Source organism: Crotalus tigris, unplaced genomic scaffold (assembly GCF_016545835.1).
Source record: "Crotalus tigris isolate CLP2741 ecotype Arizona unplaced genomic scaffold, ASM1654583v1 scf7180000019478.12717781048:2074007, whole genome shotgun sequence".
NCBI classification, from domain to species: Eukaryota; Metazoa; Chordata; class Lepidosauria; order Squamata; family Viperidae; genus Crotalus; species Crotalus tigris.
In genome coordinates this window covers 778430-797474 of record NW_024097560.1, presented here as the reverse complement: position 1 = coordinate 797474, position 19045 = coordinate 778430, and the positions used below count along the sequence as shown (strand labels likewise).

The 19045-nt window shown below is 44.7% G+C and overlaps 2 protein-coding genes across 26 annotated transcripts in view; both read left to right on the top strand.

Moving 5' to 3' along the window:
• Positions 1-886: 886 nt before the first annotated feature.
• On the top strand, positions 887-9187 carry ZCCHC8 (zinc finger CCHC-type containing 8). Of its 4 annotated transcripts, none has more exons than XM_039362602.1 (14): positions 887-1360; positions 1846-1888; positions 2208-2282; positions 2818-2923; positions 3127-3204; positions 3505-3608; positions 4311-4376; positions 5164-5224; positions 5329-5471; positions 6033-6175; positions 6606-6727; positions 7252-7335; positions 7462-7576; positions 7749-9187. In XM_039362602.1, exons 1-14 carry the CDS (start codon positions 1201-1203, stop codon positions 8555-8557), a joined length of 2109 nt encoding a protein of 702 aa, XP_039218536.1. In that variant the 5' UTR covers positions 887-1200; the 3' UTR covers positions 8558-9187. The 4 variants fall into 4 exon arrangements, with proteins under 4 accessions (XP_039218536.1, XP_039218538.1, XP_039218537.1 ...); XM_039362604.1 differs by having other exon boundaries at positions 5161-5224; positions 7914-9187; XM_039362603.1 differs by having other exon boundaries at positions 5161-5224; positions 7911-9187.
• Positions 9188-10424: 1237 nt separating this feature from the next.
• CLIP1 (CAP-Gly domain containing linker protein 1) overlaps positions 10425-19045 on the top strand; it is a 42048-nt gene continuing 33427 nt past the window's right edge. For 7 of the 22 annotated variants that reach the window (XM_039362541.1, XM_039362538.1, XM_039362546.1 and 4 more), the window contains exons 1-3: positions 10426-10603; positions 17694-17826; positions 18803-18975. In XM_039362541.1, the coding sequence (XP_039218475.1) occupies positions 18879-18975 (97 nt within the window). In that variant the 5' untranslated portion in view covers positions 10426-10603; positions 17694-17826; positions 18803-18878. Of the gene's footprint in view, positions 10604-13764; positions 13906-17693; positions 17827-17948; positions 18096-18802; positions 18976-19045 lie in introns of those variants that run through there. The other 15 variants (XM_039362547.1, XM_039362543.1, XM_039362536.1 and 12 more) reach the window with 9 other exon arrangements.

The following is a 19045-nucleotide window of genomic DNA, read 5'->3' as shown; positions in this document are numbered from 1 at the left end:
TACTGTATTTTAAGTTTAGTAGATAAATTATTTCAAGCTTAATTTCAAGGAATATATTTTTTAGAAAAATGCTCATCCCGATGAAGAGGATAGGATTAAAGTTGCTAGAGGATAAAGAATACTGCAGGTTTTAGCGTGTTACGTATTTGTTAGCTATATCAAAATACATCTTAATAGATTATGTTCATCTTTCTTATCCAACCGTTGTTTCCCCCATAGTCCCTGCTTTTAAGTAGTTTTGTTCTGTGAAAGGACTAATTGAATACTGTAGAGACAAACCCCTCAAAGATACTATGTTTTAATAGCCATTGGCCGATTAGGAAGTATTTAACAGAATGTAAAAAGTGAAATGTAAACTCCCATAGAAATTATAAATGTAAGATGAGAGATGGTGAATCGCTGTTGCAGAGGAAAGGACCTCAGATGTGTGAAAACCGTTTCTTAAAGAAAACCAAAATTTGATACTAGCTCTGAGCCCCCACCGTTAATTTGTGCATTGCACATCATCCATTATATTAATCCTCCATATTTATCTCCCCATGCCCAACTGAGGCAGATTGAGAATAGGGATGGTGGACGGTTTAAAATTCAAACCTATTTGAGGATCACAAGTGTTCAGAATTAAAGCTTTATTTGGAATTGGGGACACAAAACAAACCCGAAAGTGGGTGCTGTGATTGATGGTATCTGCAGAGGCAGTTTTATATCAGAGTAGCAGGTATTGATAATATTCCAATTAAACCATTAAAAATATAACATGTATGGTCTGTTCTTAAATACGTTTTTGGACATTTTTGCATGCCTTTCCTGATAGAGAATGATTCATCTTAATTACTGGCACCGTCTCCCATCATCCTGGGCTGGAACAAACACCAAGCAGCCACAGCTGTTCCCAACCTCGCAGCGGAAATACTCCGCTCCCAACATGCACCGCGGCCTAGTCCCAACTACAACTTCCGACATCCTCAAGCTCCCTTTTCGAGCGAGCCAATGGGCAGTCAGCTTAACCGTCGCCCCGTTGCATGCCGGGTGCCGTAGTCTTCCAATGCTGAGAGGCGGAAAAGGCCTCGGCTGAAGCCCGAGCCTGGCTTGAACGGCGACACCTGGTCCTGAACGCCTTCTACGGCCTCCCGGCGGCGACGACGACGGCGGCGGCGGCCTTCGCCTCCTCCTCTCCCTCGTCCATCGAGCCTCGCCAAGATGGCGGCCGAGGTGGACTTCGGCGACCGCGAGCTTTTCCAGCAGCTGGAGGCCGACGAAGAGACGCCCAGCGCGGGGCCCGGCCCGGCGGAAGAGGCGGCGGAGCTCCGCGAGCGGCTGAGAGACTCGGAGGAGACCGTTAGGCAGCTGCGGGCGGAGAATATCCTGCAGCGAGCGGAAAGGCCGCCTCCGCCCCGCTGGGAGCGCCTGGCAGGCCGGGCGGGGAGCGGCCCATAGCATCTCTGGGTGGTTTACAATTAAAAACTTAGCCATGTATTCATATTATATCTCGGTAGAAGGTGTTTAAGCATATTATAGGAGGCAGTTGAAACAAGGACGGAATTTTAAAGCTAGATAGGTGGAGGGAAGAGCTTTCAATCCGCCAATTTATAAAGTAATAATAGTGGGATAGTAAACTAACCCATGATTGTGTGCTCCTCCGCAAGCCCAGGGCAAGTAGCAGAACCAGGTCTTCAAATTCTTTTCAAAGGCCAGGAGGAATTAGGTGTTTTCTCTGCCTTGAGTAGTATGTAAAAAAAGATGGGGAAAAATAATAATTAAGGAGGCCTGGAGAGAGGAGGCTGCAGGGATTCCCCTGGTTTCACTCCCTGTTATCATGCCCTGAAATTCCTTAATCATTTTCACATCAGGAACTCAGAAGAAAACTGAACATCCTGACTCGACCAAGGTAGGTTGCAGCCTCTCAATTATTTGCAATGTTTTGGCCAAGCAGAGGGCCTTCAGGTAGATTTGTAATCGTTTATCAAGGGTTTCTGGCTCCCTGGCTATGAAATACATTGCAAAGAGATTTATGTGAGAGATCTGGGGACAAAACCAGATCTGATGTCTCTCCAAGCCCTCAAAATTATCTTCTTACTGTAAAAATAACAGAAGTTAAATAGAAAATGAAAGACTTGTAAATCTGATGAATTGACAGTAAAGTCATTTTTTAAAGGTCAGGAAACGACTTTCATATTGTAAAATTAGCTTTATGGTTTCCTTTTTAGTGGACTAACAGTGGATGACTATAAACTTGATGGGCCTTTGTTACAGATCTTGTTCATGAATAATACTGTTTCAAAGTGAGTACCTTTCTTGTGTTGGCTGAGTTCATTTTCAGAATGGATGGCTATTGTATGCATCTTAGGCTAGAAGACTTGTGGATTTAGATTTACAAGTGTGCTGAATCCCTGCTAAGAGATTTTTCATTAGCAGCTGCCCCATGTTTGATAGATTCGTGATTTTTTATTTTTTAAGAAAAAAAATGGAAGAGACTTTGTAGTAAGTCTTTGCAATAAAGGAGAAAAGACGTTAAAAAATAATTTATGCGTATCCACAATTTTAAATGTTTAAGATTTGTTTCTTTATGCAATATGGAAACAAATCTGAATTTGTTCAATGCTAGCAGAAATCTATCAAAAAAATTAAAGTTATCTGTATATCTTTCTTGATGAGACTTCAATCCACCCATTCTTTTGTAGTAGAGAAGTTTGCAGAACAAAAACTACAGCGTTCATTATAAATACAATATCAGAAATCCTTAATCTTGTCCTGTTGGCTTTAAAAAGCTAAAGATAGCAATTGATCCATTCTGTTTTCTGATTATCTGTTATATAGGCAATATCATCAAGAAATAGAAGAGTTTGTATCCAATTTAATTCAGAGATACGAGGAGCGACAGAGGAGCGAATTGGACAAGGCCTGCTTCAGTGTTAAACCACAGGTATTTATCTCTGGATGGGTGTATTTTATAAAGTTCTTTTCATCGTGTGATGAAAGATAACTTGTATTGCTGCCTTTATAGATTACCCATTTCTGTTCATGGGATGGTCCTTTACAAACCCCCCACTGTGATGATGATGATGATGCTGAACTTGATTGAAGAACATTGATTTAACTTTGTAAACTTGATTTTCATTTTGTTAGCCTTCTAGCTTTGTCCTGGAAGAAGATCATAAAGTAACAAGCTCAAATCTGTCCAAAAAAGTCAAAGAGGCTTTTAGTGTAAGTTCCTTTTCATTTTTGTGTTATGAGTGGTTTGAGTTTTTCCAGTTTATGGCATTAGGAAATGATTGGTAACTGATAAAAACATTTTCATTTTTTATTGTTCTTAGTCCTGTAACTTTGTTTTTTCATTAATTGGTTGAACGTATAACTACCACTTGCGAATCTTCATATTCTCAAACCATTTATTTAATGTACTTAATTATATCAGAACTTAATATTTGTGAAATATTTAAGTACATTTTTAGTGTGATATTTTAGTCTGATTAAAATACTGACACTTTTTGACTCTTTCTGCAGGTTGTAGGAAGTGTTCTCTATTTTACCAATTTTTGTGTTGATAAACTGGGGCAGCCTATATTAAATGAAAATCCTCAGCTCACAGATGGATGGGAAATACCCAAGTATCCTATTTAGTTAACTGTCGTTCCCTTTTCCTGTTAACGCAATAAGTCTAAAACAAATTGGGTTCCACTTACATATTTTCAGTTCCTGTTAATGCAATAAGTCTAAAACAGATTGGTTTCCACTTACATATAGTCAGCATCTTAGTGCCCTAAGTCTTTCCTCATTTGTTTCAATAAAACATTTCCACAGGGTGCATTTCCTGCTCTTGATTTAAACTGCTGTCACACCTTAACGGTGCATTTCTAGAAAGGCAGGGGACGGGCATAAACAGAATGGAAGAGACCCTGGAGGTGTTCTAGCCCAACCCCCTACTCCAGCAAGAGACTCTATAGTATTTAATATAAATGATCGTCCAGTCTCTTTTGAAAAACTCCAGTGATGGAGCATCCACAACTTCTGGAGGCAAGCCCTTCCACTGATTAATTGTTCTCACTGTCAGGAAATTTCTCCTTGGTTCTAGGTTGCTTTTCTCCTTGATTAGTTTCCATCCATTGATGATTCCTTTAATCAGACAAACTTTGCAGAAAAAGAAAACATCCAACCTTCAGAGTGGCAAGCTGATAATAATTCTGATCATGCCCTGTTCTGAAAAGCAATTTGTGCTTCTTGGGTGGTGGCTAATATTATCTAGACAGGCATACAAACACTACGATTGCATTTTGCTTGATACGATGGCAATTCCTTATTGAATTCTTAAGATACCAGCAAGTTTTCACGCAGATTCTTTGTCTAGATGGACAAGAGATACAAGTAAAGTCTAAAAGGTTTGTATTTCTTTAAATCTACAAATGTTTCTGGTTTTATTTTAAAAAGCATGCCTTGTGATAGGTTAGTAGTAGATATGATTAGGGAGGGAAGGAAAAGCACAGTTTACTTCGTAATGTTAATTTTTCAGTTGGACTTTAAAGGCATAGGTAATATTTGTATCCTCAAATCTCCATAGAGGTATATAAACGGGAGTTTTGATGGCCACCTGCCTCTTTCAAGAGAATCAGAATCTTGGAAACTTGGCCTATAGAATCAATTTTTTAATCCCAGTTATAGGTTCTATCTCCCAGCTCAAAGCTCTGATAAAATGCTTTTTTTTCTTTGGTTTACTGGAAAGACTTGTTGAAAAAACACAGCTGTGAATATTTCTTGGCAGCAATGCAAAAGCAGTGTGGCTTTCTTCCCTTCTCATTATCCATGTTGGCAGAGATTGCTAAGAGTTGCGGTGCAACACTTAAGAGCCACCCAGTTCCTTGTCTACCTGCCTCACGGTCTGCTTAGAATTTGTACTGGCATCCAGTGTCTTACTATCATTTATTCATTTGACATCAAATTTTGTTTGGTCGTTCATATATCCAGTTCCATTTCATCGCCACGCTGGTGCAACTTTTTTCAACTTTAAAGTTGTAATTGTGCATTAGCTGATTTGCTCCTCTTGTGCTGTTGCAGCTAACGACGCACCAAGAAAATTAGAGGGTTTTTTTTTGTTTTTTTTAAAAAGATCACTGAGAGTGTCAATAGCTCTAAGTGTGTGACTGTATATGTGTGTTTTTAATAAAGCAGGCCCAAATCTCACTGTTTCAACTGCGGTTCCGAAGATCACCAGATAAAAGATTGCCCTCAGGTAAAGACCCATTTCAGTCCGTGTTTTGCTCACCCTTACCGGTGGTTGTCACGTTTGGTATCGTTTTGACGGTCTTTGTTTTTCCCTCTTAATTTTCATTTTAGCCACGAAACTCTGCTCGCATAAGTGAAAAAAGGAAAGAGTTCATGGAAGCCTACGGGGAAACGGGCAGCTCAAATTTCCAGCAGAGATATCACGTAGACGAGGTGGAAGAACGGTTTGGACGCTTCAAACCAGGAATAATCAGGTACTTACTTACGACCCCAAATTTCCCTTGCCACAAGTGTGAAAAATAGTCACAAGCCCCTTTTTCCAGTGTCATCGTAACTTAGAACGGTCACTAAGTGAGCTGTTGTGAAACGAGGATTACCTGTACTTTTTCTCCCAGGTCAGTTATTTGTAGCAACTGGAATGGCAAATAATTCTATAAAAAGAGTACAAGTTGAAAGTCTGCCTTCCCAAAGTCCACCCACGATGAGCGGTGCTACCAACCCTTTACTTTGGACTCACCGACACATTGGGGAACTCCAGAGTAAAAACCTTTCCGGTCAGAAAGCTAGAATTTACAAAGCTCTCCTAATCGACGCTCAGGGAACGGCAGCTTTTGAGGGTGGCAAATTGCAAATTCACAAAAAAGGGACACGATTACAGAATAACGGACCCAGCACTTTCTTGACCTAACTCTAACCTCTGTGATCCTTGCCTTTTCTCAATTGGCAGTCTGAAATTGCCAAAACTGCGGCTCAATTTCGTTGTGTTTTTAACCAGACCTCCTCCTTTCCCACCCCCCCAACCCCACCCCCTGCAGCGAGGAACTCCAGGATGCCCTCGGGGTCACTGAGAAGACGCTTCCTCCCTTCATCTACCGCATGCGGCAACTGGGTTATCCGCCAGGCTGGCTCAAAGAGGCAGAAATGGAGAAATCGGGCTTAACACTCTACGATGGAAAAGGTAAAAAAAAAAAAAAAAAAAGGAGTGAAGACTCTCTGTTGACTTGTACAAGCCGGCATTTGGGGAGTTGGCCCAACATCTTGCCTAGGTTGAAAGACATTGATACATTGTTTAGAATAATAGAGTTGGAAGGGACCTTGGAGGTCTTCTAGTCCAACCCCCTGCTCAGGCGGAATAGTCTGCTGCGGTAGACTGTTGCTTGGCGTGACATGTTGATTGGACAGCCTGAGCTTTCTCAGCATAGGGACTAATTAGCTGGCCAGGGCAGAGATGGGGAGCTTGTTCCTTGCAGCCCGTTAGGCCTTGTTCAATTAATTAAAAGTGTTCACGCATCCCAACTTTCAGCGTCCAAACGGCCAGGAGCAAGAGAGCAGCTGGATGATGCATTTTGCCAGTAATATCTTCAAGGGCTGATGTTGCTTTTTTACAGTGTCGCCCAGCAGTGAGACAGAGGAGGAATTCCACCAGCAGAATCCATGTGTCACTTACGATACTTCCAAGTTGATCACCTACCCAGGTTTTAACATGTCCACTCCAAGTGGAGTCACAGATGTAAGCGCCCGTTTCCTTTTGCTGCTGTTATCCTGCCCCTCCACCTACAGGGTGCCGTGCCAGCCCACATTTATGCCTTTGGCAGGGTCCCAGCCTTTCAGGGTCACAATTTACAACTTTTTTAGCTGGAAAACTTTCAGTTCTTTTACTTTCATTTTCCAGCAAAAAAAAACCCCAAACCGGTCTTTGCAGACAATGGTTTCACTTAACTGCTGCAAGGAAGGCTGTAAAAATCAGTCGTGGTCATGTGGCGGCCTACTTAACAACCTGCACAATGTACGGCCATAATTACGGTTGTAAGTCAAGGATTACCTGTAGCTGTCTATATTGTCTTAAATGCCCTTGTGAAGGGCTGCCGGAAAGACAATCTGTATGTTTATCCCGGCAATACATTTGATTACAGTTCATTCTTTTTTGCCTCTGTTCTTTCTGTTAAAGATATATAGCAATGTGTATATAAGCCTTGGACATTTATTCTTTGATTTCCTAATAGTTTCTTTTCTTTTCTTTTTTTTTGGAGACAGGAATGGAGGATGTTTGGCTCGGTACCTCTTCAGCCATCCCAGCAGAAAGAAATTTTTGCTCATTATCTTTCCACTTACCATTCGGTGAATATTTTTAAGCACACTGGTCTTATTTGCCCTGAACAAAACTTTTGTTCGTTCATTCATTCATTCATTCAGATTTCCCTCTGGGGTTCTTACTTTCTCTCCTTTGTTTCTGACCCTCCTCAGGCCAGTCTCAAATCCAGGCACAAACGGCCTCCCTCTCGCCACAGCTCCCATCATGTAAAACGGCAGAAAGGAACCAGCGCCGAAGTCTCGCCAGCTGACATGGAGATCGACTCTGGTATAACTTTCCTCTTAAAAATCCATTTAAAAATTCACCCCCGTTTTCTTTTTTCCTTTGATTCCATGAGCTCCCAGTAGAATCCACCGTCCTTCCTTTGAAGCACCAGCCATTTTAGCTCTGACTTGAGGCCGGCGAGTGATTAAAGACGGTGCTCTTTTCCTCCTTTCAGATCTAGAAATGCCCTATAGCTCTCCCGCTTACGATGGCTTCCTCTTCCAACCTCCGTTGCCTCCGGGGTCTCCGCTGAAGGCCACTCCCCCCCCTCTGCCACAGGGCACCCCTCCAGGTACTCCCCCCAGGCTGACTCCTCAACCGCTGTCTTGTGTGCCAGCAGCCCTGCCTCGCGACACCCCCCCTTTGACGCCGTCTGCCCTGCGGCCAGAGGACTCGGCCATGGATGAAGACACCTTGACCCTGGAGGAGCTGGAGGAGCAACAGCGGCTGATTTGGGCAGCCCTCGAGCAGGCGGAGAGCACCAACAGCGACTCGGACCTCCCCGCCAGGACTCCCAGGGCCGGCAACTCCGGGACGTCGTCGCCTTCCAGGACGGAGCCCTCCATTCCCTTGGAGGAAGCAGCCCCCAAACAGTTGGAGGTCCCCAAAGCTGAGCCCGAGGATCCCCCTGAGCAGATGCCCCAAGCCGAACAGCCTGGCCCTCAGCGGGCCTCAGCCGTTGAACTGGTGGATTTAACCACAGAGGTAGGACTTCTTCCCACAGACTCTGAAGGCCAAGCCCAGTCCTGTTCCTCGGAGCCTGCCGGCTGCGTGAATCATAGCGACGCTCCTGCGCTTCCCAACGCCTCCGAGCTGCCCTCTGGAGCCCCTAGCCTCGTTCCCGACATGAGCAAGTTTGCTGCTGGGATCACCCCTTTCGAATACGACAACATGTCCGAGTCCACTGGGACTTACCTCCGAATAAGGAGCGTGCTGAAAAAATACCCCAGGAGCCAGCTGAAGAATAAGAAGCTTTCCCTTTAATGGCCCGACTCGGGCCACGGACAAAAAAAAAAAAAAAAAGGATTTGCGCACTTAAAGCACAAATCAAGAGCAAGAGACAAAGCAGGGGTTGCAATCTTCCTAAAACCAAGTAATTTTGTTTTTTGAAAAAGTCTGGTGGATGGGCTTCCATTTCGACTTAGAACCAGGAGTGATACTTCCACAAATACACAAAGGATCCGTGAATCTTCTCCGGTCCTGCTTTATAGATAGATACCTCTGAATTTTTTGCCAACGTGGAGTCAAATATGTTCTTGCCTCTCTACCAACTGAGGCTTTTGTCTCTGCAAGGCCCGTGCTTTCCATATGGAGCTGAGAGTTCTTTAAATACATTTACTGTCCGTGGCTTTTGAAAGGACCTCAGTTTTTTTTAATGCTTCCCCTGGATTCTGAGGAGGCCGAGTTGTGGTGGCGATCCGATGGGAATAATCAAGGACGAATCAACTGTTCTTTCCATCCTTTTTGAAAAGTTTTATAAGTGATTTAGGGGATTTAATTTTTTTTAATGCCACCAGCTTTCTGTTTTGGTAACATCATCATCATCTTTGAACTTGCTGTACATATATTTGTGCTTGTGTACAGGAGTTTAATAAAAATATTTTTTTTCCATAAGTTTATGTGTGCATGTAAGCCTTGAGATAAGGTTTAGAAAACCTACTCTTGGAAAATCAAACTTGACAGCTTTATTGGGGATGAATATTGTGTTCTTTTTACTATTTTTTTCCCTCCATGCCTTTTTAAGGGAGTTATTGCAAAGAAAATTTTGTAATCGAAAATATTGACATAAAGCCGTAAATAACACACCGGCCTAATTTAATCCTGCATGGATAGAGGACTTAGCTGTTTATTCAGAGTAGTTGTTTCCAATGTTTCTTTCACTGCAGGTTTCTTGCAGGATATTTAGGCGGCCTTCTCTCCAATCTCCCAAATGTGTTTAGATCCAGAAAAAGGTGTGTATAATTATCCCCCCCCCAGTTACCTTGGGTGACTGCTCCTGATACCAAAGACCCTGTACATAACTGTGAATTATCTCCCGTTCTTGAAGACCTGATAATCCAAAACAGGCCCCATGGGTTGGGAAAAAAAAAAAGTTCACATCCTCACTTTCCAGCGATGAATATCTTGATGCATAAACCGATGCCAAATATTTTATTGTGGATTCAAATGTCTGGTTTTAATTAAATGTTAAAGGCAGGTAGGGTGGAGTTGAAGCAAAGTGCCTCGGCCTGAAGGGTGGCTGTCTTTAATGACCGGAGTTTTTAACTTCGTTGAAACTCGCCCAGCCTGCGACTGGCTTGCCTGGACGGGAGAGAGCCCCGTTTGTGGTTTATTTGGTTTCCTACGTTTATTTGGGGCACCTTCTCCTTTGCACCAAATTTGCACAATGGGATTCTCCAAAGCAAACGTCCCCCTACTTTGCTTAGTCCAGGGCTCTCCGAACTTGGCAACTTTAAGGCTGGTGGGCTTCAGCTCCCAGAATTCCCCAGCCAGCATGGCTCCCGCTCAAGTGGGAGAGGGGGACCTGGGAAAAATCAGACCTCTCCAGGAGGGAAGAAGAAATAATGGGGGAGGAAGAAAGGAGAGGAGGAAGGGAGGCAGATGGGAGAGGAAGGAAAAAGGGAAGGGAGGAAGAAGGAAACAAGAAAGATGGAAGGAAGGAAAAGAGGGAGAAGAGGAAATGGTCAAAGAAGAGAAGGAAATGGAGGAAGAAGTAATAAAAGGGGGAGGAAGAGGCGGAGAGGCAGGAAGAGGAGGAGGAAGAAGAAGTGCAGAAGCGGGAGGAAGAGGAAGAAGACAGGAGGAGGAAGCGGTGGGAGAAGGAGAAGGGGAAGGAAAGGGGAGGAGGGCACCTTCCGCAGTCCCCGCCCGGCGCCCGCCCCTGCCGCCCGTCTGGAGGGAGGGAGCCGCCAGCAGCGCCGCCGCGCCTCGCCTGGCCTGACCGGAGGACGCCGCCGCCGAGGAGGAAGCAGGCAAGGCGGGCGGGCGAGGGAGCCGGAGCCGGCTTCGCAGCAGCCGAGGAGAAGAAGGGTGAGGGGCGCGGGGGGCGCCTTTGTCGGCTCCTCCGGCGCGCGCGGGTGGGCTGTCGGGCGGCGTCCCCCGCCCAATCCCTGGGCCCTGCAGCCCCCTCCCCAGTTTGGGGGCTGCTTCCCCCCCCTTTGTTTCTGAGCGGGTGGGCTGTGCGTGGGGCTGGGGCTGGAAGACGTCTGGATCCTGCCCCCCCCCGCCGCCTCCTTTGGCAAGGGGACGCCCCCGGGCTGAAGAGGGGGCTCCCTTTTCCTTCTGGGGACCCCTTTGACCCCCCCCCAGCCTTGGAGAGGAGCTGCCGGGCCCCAGCCAGGAGAGTGGGGGAGAGCAGCCCTCCGTGGGGCTGGGGGGGCCACGAGGAGCCCCGGGGCTGGCTGGCGATTGTTCACGGAGGGCTGCTTGGGGGGCAGCTGGAGGGGATTTTATTATTGTTGTTCCCCAATTTGCCATAGCTGCCCTCCCCCCATCGGGGGGTGCGAAAGAGATGAGCTCTGGTTTGAGGTGGGAGGGTCGTTTGGGGGCGTCTGGGGGGGGCCTGAAGATTTGCCCCCCTCTCTGGGGGCTCTTCCCCCGAGGACGAGGGGAGCTGATGGTGCCCTTTGGCTTGGAGGCTCTTGACTTTGGTTGTCATTTGGGGGGGGGCTTGGGAATTGCCCCAAGTTGTGGTCTGAATCTTTTCAGGCAGGAAATAAAATGAAACCTGGTCGTTTGGGGGTCCCTTCCGAGATCAGCCCATTTTATTAAAAGGGGCGACTCGATTTCTTTGGCTTTTTTGAGGTGGTAAACGAGGGTTTCTCAACTTTGGCGAGTCGGAACGGGGTGGACTTCAACTCCCAGAATTCCCACGGCTGACTGGGAATTGTGGGAGTTGAAGTCCACTTCTCTGGGAAGCAAGGCCTGTCAGGACCCCCATCTCCCCAAATTAGGAGCAAATGGAGGGGGCGTTGTGGGCGGAGAGGCCAGGGGGATGCAGACCAGGGAAGCACAGGCAGAATCCAAGGGTGCCCTTCCTCCTTTCAAGGGGTCCCATTGGGGAGTAGGGTAAAAGAAAAACTCGGGATCCCCACATTTCATTTAACCCCTTGACTTGTGGGAAGATTGTGCTGGGCCATCTGATCTGGATGGCAGCTGTGCTGGGATGGATGGATGGATGGATGGGAGGAAGGAAGGAAGGAAGGAAGGAAGGAAGGAAGGAAGGAAGGAAGGAAAAACCCAGGTCCCCTTTTCCTGGCTTCACCTGGCCAGCTGCCGCAATCCACTGGTGGGCAAGTTTGTGGATGACATCAGTGGTTGGGTGGAAGCCTCATTGGCCGAAGGCGGCAGGCTAAAGGGTGCTTAAATGCCAACATGCATTTTGCGTTGTCTTTCTTCTGACTTCACTTTATTCTGTCACTCTGGGGGATATACAAACACGGTTTCACTGATATTTTGCAACACTAGATGAAATTGTTCTCTTTATGCTCAGTAGAAGCTGGCTTATTGTTTATTTTTTTCTCCCTATAGCTCATGTGGACTTTGTATGTTAGTCAAAAGTAGGAAAGGCTATAGCTTTCTTTCTTTCAAAATAGATTTTATGTCTTCTACAGCGTGAGGGTGCGTTTTGTGCAGAAGGTACATATGACCAAAAGCTATAGGATAGCTTCGTTAATAATATTTAGGCTCTTGTGATGTCATCTCCACAACACATACCCTTCAGGTTAAAATCCAAAATTAGTTCTATTTTAAGAAATATAAGCAGAGAAATTGATTTTAAATAAAAGGCTAAGCAATTCCTGTGTTATATCATTTTTAACCTCATAGATCTAGAGACTTACAATGCTAAGTGTGCATGTGTCTTTGTGTGATGCAATAAAAGTAGTATGTTTGTTTCCTGTTGCACTTTGAAATGGAGGTTTATCCATTATCAATGTTGTGCCAGGTTTATCTGGCTTTGTCATTTTTTTGGCAATTTGGGTGGCAATTTCTTTAGCTCCGTAAAAGAGAGAAGGCGTGAGAAATTTCATTTTCCTAAGGGAAGTTAGGTAAGAAAATCTAAATAAAAATTAGTATTTGAAAGCTGCAATTCACCTTGTAGTTGAACTGTTTTAAGTTTTGCCTTTAACCCCAACCATTTTGAAGGACGAAGAATGACCAGAAACACCTTTATTCTCATTTTCCCTCTATTCCACTTAGGAAACGTCTTGCGTGCTCATGCTTGCAGGATTCATATCTTTAACGGAGTTGTCCAGGTTTGCACCAATGATTCGTAGCTTTAAAAACTGCTAGGCTGAATTCTGTGGGGCGAACCTAGTTTTGAGCTCCTGATGCATAGGTGACTCCACACCCTTCTTTATTAGTGTCGATGAAATCAAAATACAGGTTTTGTAACTCATGAGGTTGCCATTATGAAACACAACGTGGAGGTGGTGAAGGTATTTCTGCTCCGTGATTCATGGTTTTATTGCACGGCCTCTTTTTCAGCAGAACAGGCAAAGTGGTCGTGATCCCTGATACAGCTGGTCCTTGACTTACGACGGAAGCCAGAATTTCCAATGCTACTCCGAGCAGTTCTTAAGTGCCTGATTTTGCCGTGGTGGTTAAGCAAAACTACTGCGGTTATTAACTGAACCATGAGGTTGTTAAGTGAATACGGCTTCCCTCTTTGACTTTCCCTGTCCCAAACGACAGTCACGTAATCCTGGAATGCCGCAACCATCATAAATACACATGCTGGTTGCCAAATGCCCGGAATCTGACTGCCAGAATGCTGCAAATGGTTGTAAGTGTGAGGACCGGACATACGTCACTTTTTTCAGTGCTGTTGTGACTTTGAACAGTTGTTACCAAGCTTCTCGCCAGTTTTGCAGTCTTTCTTTCGAACCCGGCTTGACTTGAAATACGGGTGAAAAATTGCAGAATTCACAGAGACAGTGGAGACGGTACTCTTCTGAGCTGCTGCTACTCAGAGGTGTATCTCCTCCTTCGGTCAATTGCAGTTCTGAAAATTAGCAAAGGAAGGAGCCCAGCTCGGTCGACACCTTTGGCGTTCCCGCCCTTTGGAATGGAGTCGGTTTAACTGGTTTTTTTACGAGCTGGGCCTAGATGAGAGGCTTTTGGTATTCAGATGAAATGCCTGTTCTTAGGAAGTTGGCGATGATCTCAGTTTGCTGTAGCATATTTTCACCAGCTGGGGAAACAGAAAGAAAAGAGCTGTGAAGTTCATTCTTGGATCGTCTCCTAAATAGAAAACATCTTGGGAGCCTGACTTATTCTCCGTCCTGATCTTCATCGGTTTCAGAGCAAAGAGAAGGAATTCTGGAAGGCAGGTAGACGAACCTCTGGCTCATTACATTTCTTTCTCCCTTTTCTTCCCTTTTTGTCAACTTGAAGAGAAGGACGAGGGGAGACAGGATAGCAGCTTTCCAAGTGTTTGTTGGGCTGCCACAAAGAAGGGGGGGAGGGTTTCAACCTATTTTCCATAGCACCTGAATTTGCAGGACAAATTTGCAACGGATGGAAACTTATCAAGCAGAGAAACAATCTAAAACTCAGGAGAAATTTCCTAACAGTGAGAACAATTAAATCAGAAGATGTGGATGTTGCATCACTGTTTGAAATGGTATAGGGTCTCCTGCTTGATCAGGGGTTTGGACTAGAAGACCTTTCAGGTCCCTTCCAAATCTGCTACTCTGTTAGTCTTTTCAGTCTGTGATTGCTGCGCTTTTGAGCAGTTCCAAACATTTCTACAGAAACGTCACAGGAAGGTTGCAAGAGAAATTGCACACCGAACAGCCGCCTGAATAATTGAATGAAGCAACAACTTCTAAAACATTCTTAATATTTACAGATTTCTTCCCCCGGGGGGGGCGCATTAACGGAGAGAAACTGACTAACAAGAAGAATCTTAAATTCTTAAATTACAGTCCTCGACTTACAGTCAAACATTCCTAATTAAGCAAGGCGGTTGTTAAATGGGTTGTGCCCAAGTTTACAACCGTTTTGCCAGGGTCGTTAAGCAAATCACTGCAGTTGTTTTAAGTGAAACAATGATCGACTTGCAACAGCTCATTTAGTGACAGCACTGAAAAAATGACTTGTAGCTGTATTTCACATATCACTCACTACCTGTCCTTCTTTGCGGGCATAATGAAGTATTAGGCTAAAGTATCTGAGGAGGCTAGATAGCCATGCCGTCACTGATAAGCATTAAATAGACCTAGACAAATTGATTCAAAGTGTTAGCAGCTCACACCTTCCCTGGCTCCTTAGACTTCTATCTGTTATTCTGATTTCTCTGTTAATTAAAGGTGGGACTTTTTGTCAGTTTGTCAGTTACCCTTTTGAAATAGTGTCTGCATTCACACGCAAAATTAGCACTTTGTTTTATTATTTACACAAGAAACTGTTCTCAAACTCCGATTATTGTCTGGTGTCTTTGGACTCTTTGAAACCTGTTTATTTAGGTCCTCCGGCAGATTGTCTCCGATGGCCCTGTCAAACACCACTTGTCTATTTTTAAAAAGCTCCAGGAGAACAAGAGTTGTGTAAAAACAAGCTGTATTTTTCTATTAATAGCAAGCTCGGTGAGATATAGCCTCAAAGAAGTCAAGTTAGTCCAGATGCTTGGGGGGGGGGTGTTTTTTGTTGCTGTTGTTTTTATGCTTGGAAGTGCATAGAAATTTGCTTTTTTTTTTTCCTTCAAAGAGAAAAAAAAAGACTAACTAAATACATAAGCTTTCCCAGAAAAAGGACTCTTCCCATTAACCTGTTGCTGTAGCAACAATTAGAATCCATTTCAGGGCTGATTTGCTTAAGCCAAAAATTAAAATGGTGATTTAAAGCGGGGGTCTCCCAACTTGCCAATTTTAAGACTTGTGGACTTCAACACCCAGAATTCCCCAGCCAGGAAACGACCTGATAAGGCTTCGTGATCTTTGCGTGAGATCCATGTCATTTGTGGCTACGCAAGGATGCTAAGCTAGGCCCTCGCTTGTCTCCTCCTTCCAGTCTAGCAGGCAGTTTCCCAGCACAACACTTCTGAGTGTCCACTTGGGAACTCTCCAGTTAGGGTTATCCTTCCTCTTTTTCCTTGCCTTACACCTGAATCCCCAAGGCCATCCCTTCCTTCTTTGCTTCAAGGCACCTCTCCAAACTCAACTCTTAGACGAAGTGGGTGCTGTCTACTAAAGCTAAGCTTAGGATACTTGTAGTTGAACTGAAATATTTCCTTCGTTACTCTTGCTTTTGTTTCCTCCTCTTCCTTGGCCATTCCTGGTAATAATAGAAGAGCTAAGTCTGTTTCTGTTCTCCCTTGATGGTGTGGAGAACAAGCATCCATCAGGAGCATCCATTCTTCCAAGGGATGCAGTTAACAAAGCCAGTATTGTTGGGTGGCAGTGCCCGTCTTTCTGTGGTGGCATTCCAAGGGACCTGTGGTGGCATTCCTGAATGCCTGGTGGATGATGTCAGAGCCAGTGAGGTCATAATACAAAAGGGAGGAAGGGGGGGAGAATCAGGCTGAACTGTGCGTTCTGGTGTTATTAATTAAAGAGCGCCAGCTGAGGGAATTCTAGGTTGTAGCCATCAAAGCTCTCCTGAACTGTTCAAGAATCCAGTTCCCTGGATGTCTTCTTAGATATCAGCCCTGCCTGACATATCAATGCGGGAAGAACTTCTTTGTGGTTTGGATAGGTAATGTTCAGCACTATCTGATCTTTATTTAGACTTTGAGTGGAGAATCTTGGAAAATCTGCAAGTCCTCAACTTACAGTGGTTTGTTTAGTGACTGTTCAGCATTACAACATCACAGAAAAAAGATGACTTAGGAGATGCTACAACTTAACAACTCTTGTAGCATCCCCAGGGTCATTTGATCAGAATTCAGACATTTGGCAATTGACTCGTAGTTATGACCGTTGCAGTGTCATACGATCCCCTTTTGCGACCGTCTGACAAGCGAAGTCCTTGGGGGAAGCCAGATTGACAGATTTACTTAATTTAACAATTGGGCTCAGTTGTAAGTTGAGGACTGCCTGTGTTGCTTGATGTGGTTTCCACAAAACGTCATCTTGGGCTCAACATCTGGAGATGGTGACTTTTCAGTTGGATGAAGAGGTTGGGGCCCTTCAACTTCACACCCCCCCCTCCCAAAAGATGCTGAACTCGCCTTTTAATGTTCCGTGATCACACAGTTCTTTGTTCTTGGCTTGCTTGCGAACGTTGGATGGTTGGCCTGCTCACGGACTTGGCCCACAAGCTGCTGGATAACCTGGTTAGATCTTTGGAGGCTTCATTCCAACCTTGCTCGCATGGCCTTCTCCCAGATTTCGGACAAGGCAGGGAGGCCTGTATATGAAGAAGGAAGGATATGCCTGTGCTGAAATAAATGAGAAGTGTCTCTCCCTAATAGATACGGAGGAGATTACAGAAACTGCAAGGACAATCATTTAAGACAGCTGGTGGCCTTGAATGGTGCGACATAAATCAAATTAAATAAGGAAGGCGGCACAGAGCTTAAAGCATCAACAGACAAAGAGATTGTGGAACACGGCAGGGAGATTGGATGGAATTGAGCTCGGCTGGCTGAGGAATTCTGGGAGTTGAAGTCCAACCAGTCTTAAAAGTTGCCAAGTGTGCAGACCTTGATCTATGTAACATAAGGGTGTGCAAAACCTCGGGTCAGCTTTGAACAATAGAGCTGACCAAGCCAATCTTTTCTTTCCATATATTCAAATCGTCTTCTCTTCCTTTTGGAAGGCGCACTGCTTGTCAGTAAGTGATTTAATTGCTCTTTTTCCAGTGCGTCACCACCCACGATGGGTCCTTCCCAGGCTCTGCCTGTTTTTCAAATACCTCTTGGCTCCAGTGCAAATAATCCAGTTACTTGGAGCTCCTTGATCAGGAGATGTTATTGTTGTTGCTATATAGTTTGGGTTGAAAATAATCCCTACCTTTCTCGCTGCGATTATAGCAAGTCCGCCCCAAGAGTTCTTGCAAGAAAAAATAAATAGCATAAAACCCATCCTATCTGACTTACGGTTTCTCTTTGAGAAGCCTGCAACGGGGGCCTCTGATCAACCCAAATTATTCTGCGTTTTTTTTCCCCCCATCCTAGCAACTTGAAAGAGAAGGAAGAAAACCTCATTTTTATCTTCAAGGATCTGAAGAGGGGCACTGCACGGGGACTCTACAATATGCTAAGCCATCTCGTGATCTTCAGCAAGGAATTCTAGCCTGGCCTCACCGAGGTGGGTGTGAAGTTGTGAGTTGCCAAGGGGTCACAATGCTTCTCTGCTCTGCCTTCTTTGTACATGCACAAGACTTGCTGGGAGGCTAAAATGTGATTTTTTTTTTTCTAGTGATGCTATGGAGAAGGAAGTGGGCGGGTTATTGGCTTCCTGGCTGTCTTGCCTGCTCTCTTGAGGATTTAATTGAATTGAATTGAATTTTTTGAACCAGCGTATTTTAAAACGTAACTTAATAGATAGCTTCTCGAATTTCTTCTATCTTGCAAAAGGTATATTCTTACTGTGAGTTCTTTTCATGCATCTCTGCTGCCGCTATCTGTGCATTTCATGCCCTACATTAAATAATTAAATAAATCTTGGGGATGTCCCAGCACCACTGAAGTCCGCCAGACCATTTTAGTCCCCCGTAAGGCTTTCAAGACCCAGCTTCTCTCCCCAGACATAGGGAGAAGACTAGACACGCATTTGAGCTGAATGGCGCCAGGTTTTTTATTTCAGTTTTAATGTTTTTATTAGTTGGGTTTTATAGTTTTCAGTGATTTTAAATGGGAGGGGTCAGATTTTTGATTGGGAGCTGAGGTGTTTGAAAGATGGGCGGCTTAAATCAGCACAAATGAAATAAATGTTAGCACACTTAATATCTTTACGAAGAAGTGAATAGCTTCTGGGGTGAGATTACTTACCCGAAACAGCCATTTAAACAACAGACTCTTACTCTTGTTTTTAAGAAAAAAACTCCTATTCTCTTTAAGTAAAAGGGAAAAAAACCAAAAAGAAGCGAATAGTTTAGTTTTTTTAAATAGGAGAGGATTTCTGGTATGTGCAATTGGCAAGCTGACTGCAAAAATGTGTCGTCGTCTCCTCCTCCCCCCCCCCCCCCGCTTAGGAGGCCTGGATGGAGAGCAGAATTTCTTTGCAAGTTGGTTTCGGAGCAACAGAAGTTAACGTCTCTCCTCTCTTTGCCCTTGATTGGCAGGTTTAACCCAGAGGCAAGCCAAAGAGAGATCCATATGTTTGGGGGAAGATAGTGATTGCCTTCAAACTGACCGACCATGAGTATGTTGAAACCCAGCGGGCTGAAAGCCCCCAGCAAGATCAGCAAACCGGGAAGCGTGCTGGTGAAAACAGGAGCTGCACCTGCAGCTGCAGGTAATCTGTGGTTCGCTGTGGGCCAGTTTTACAAAGGAAATGGTCGTAAGTGGAGGACAGCGCTCGTTAC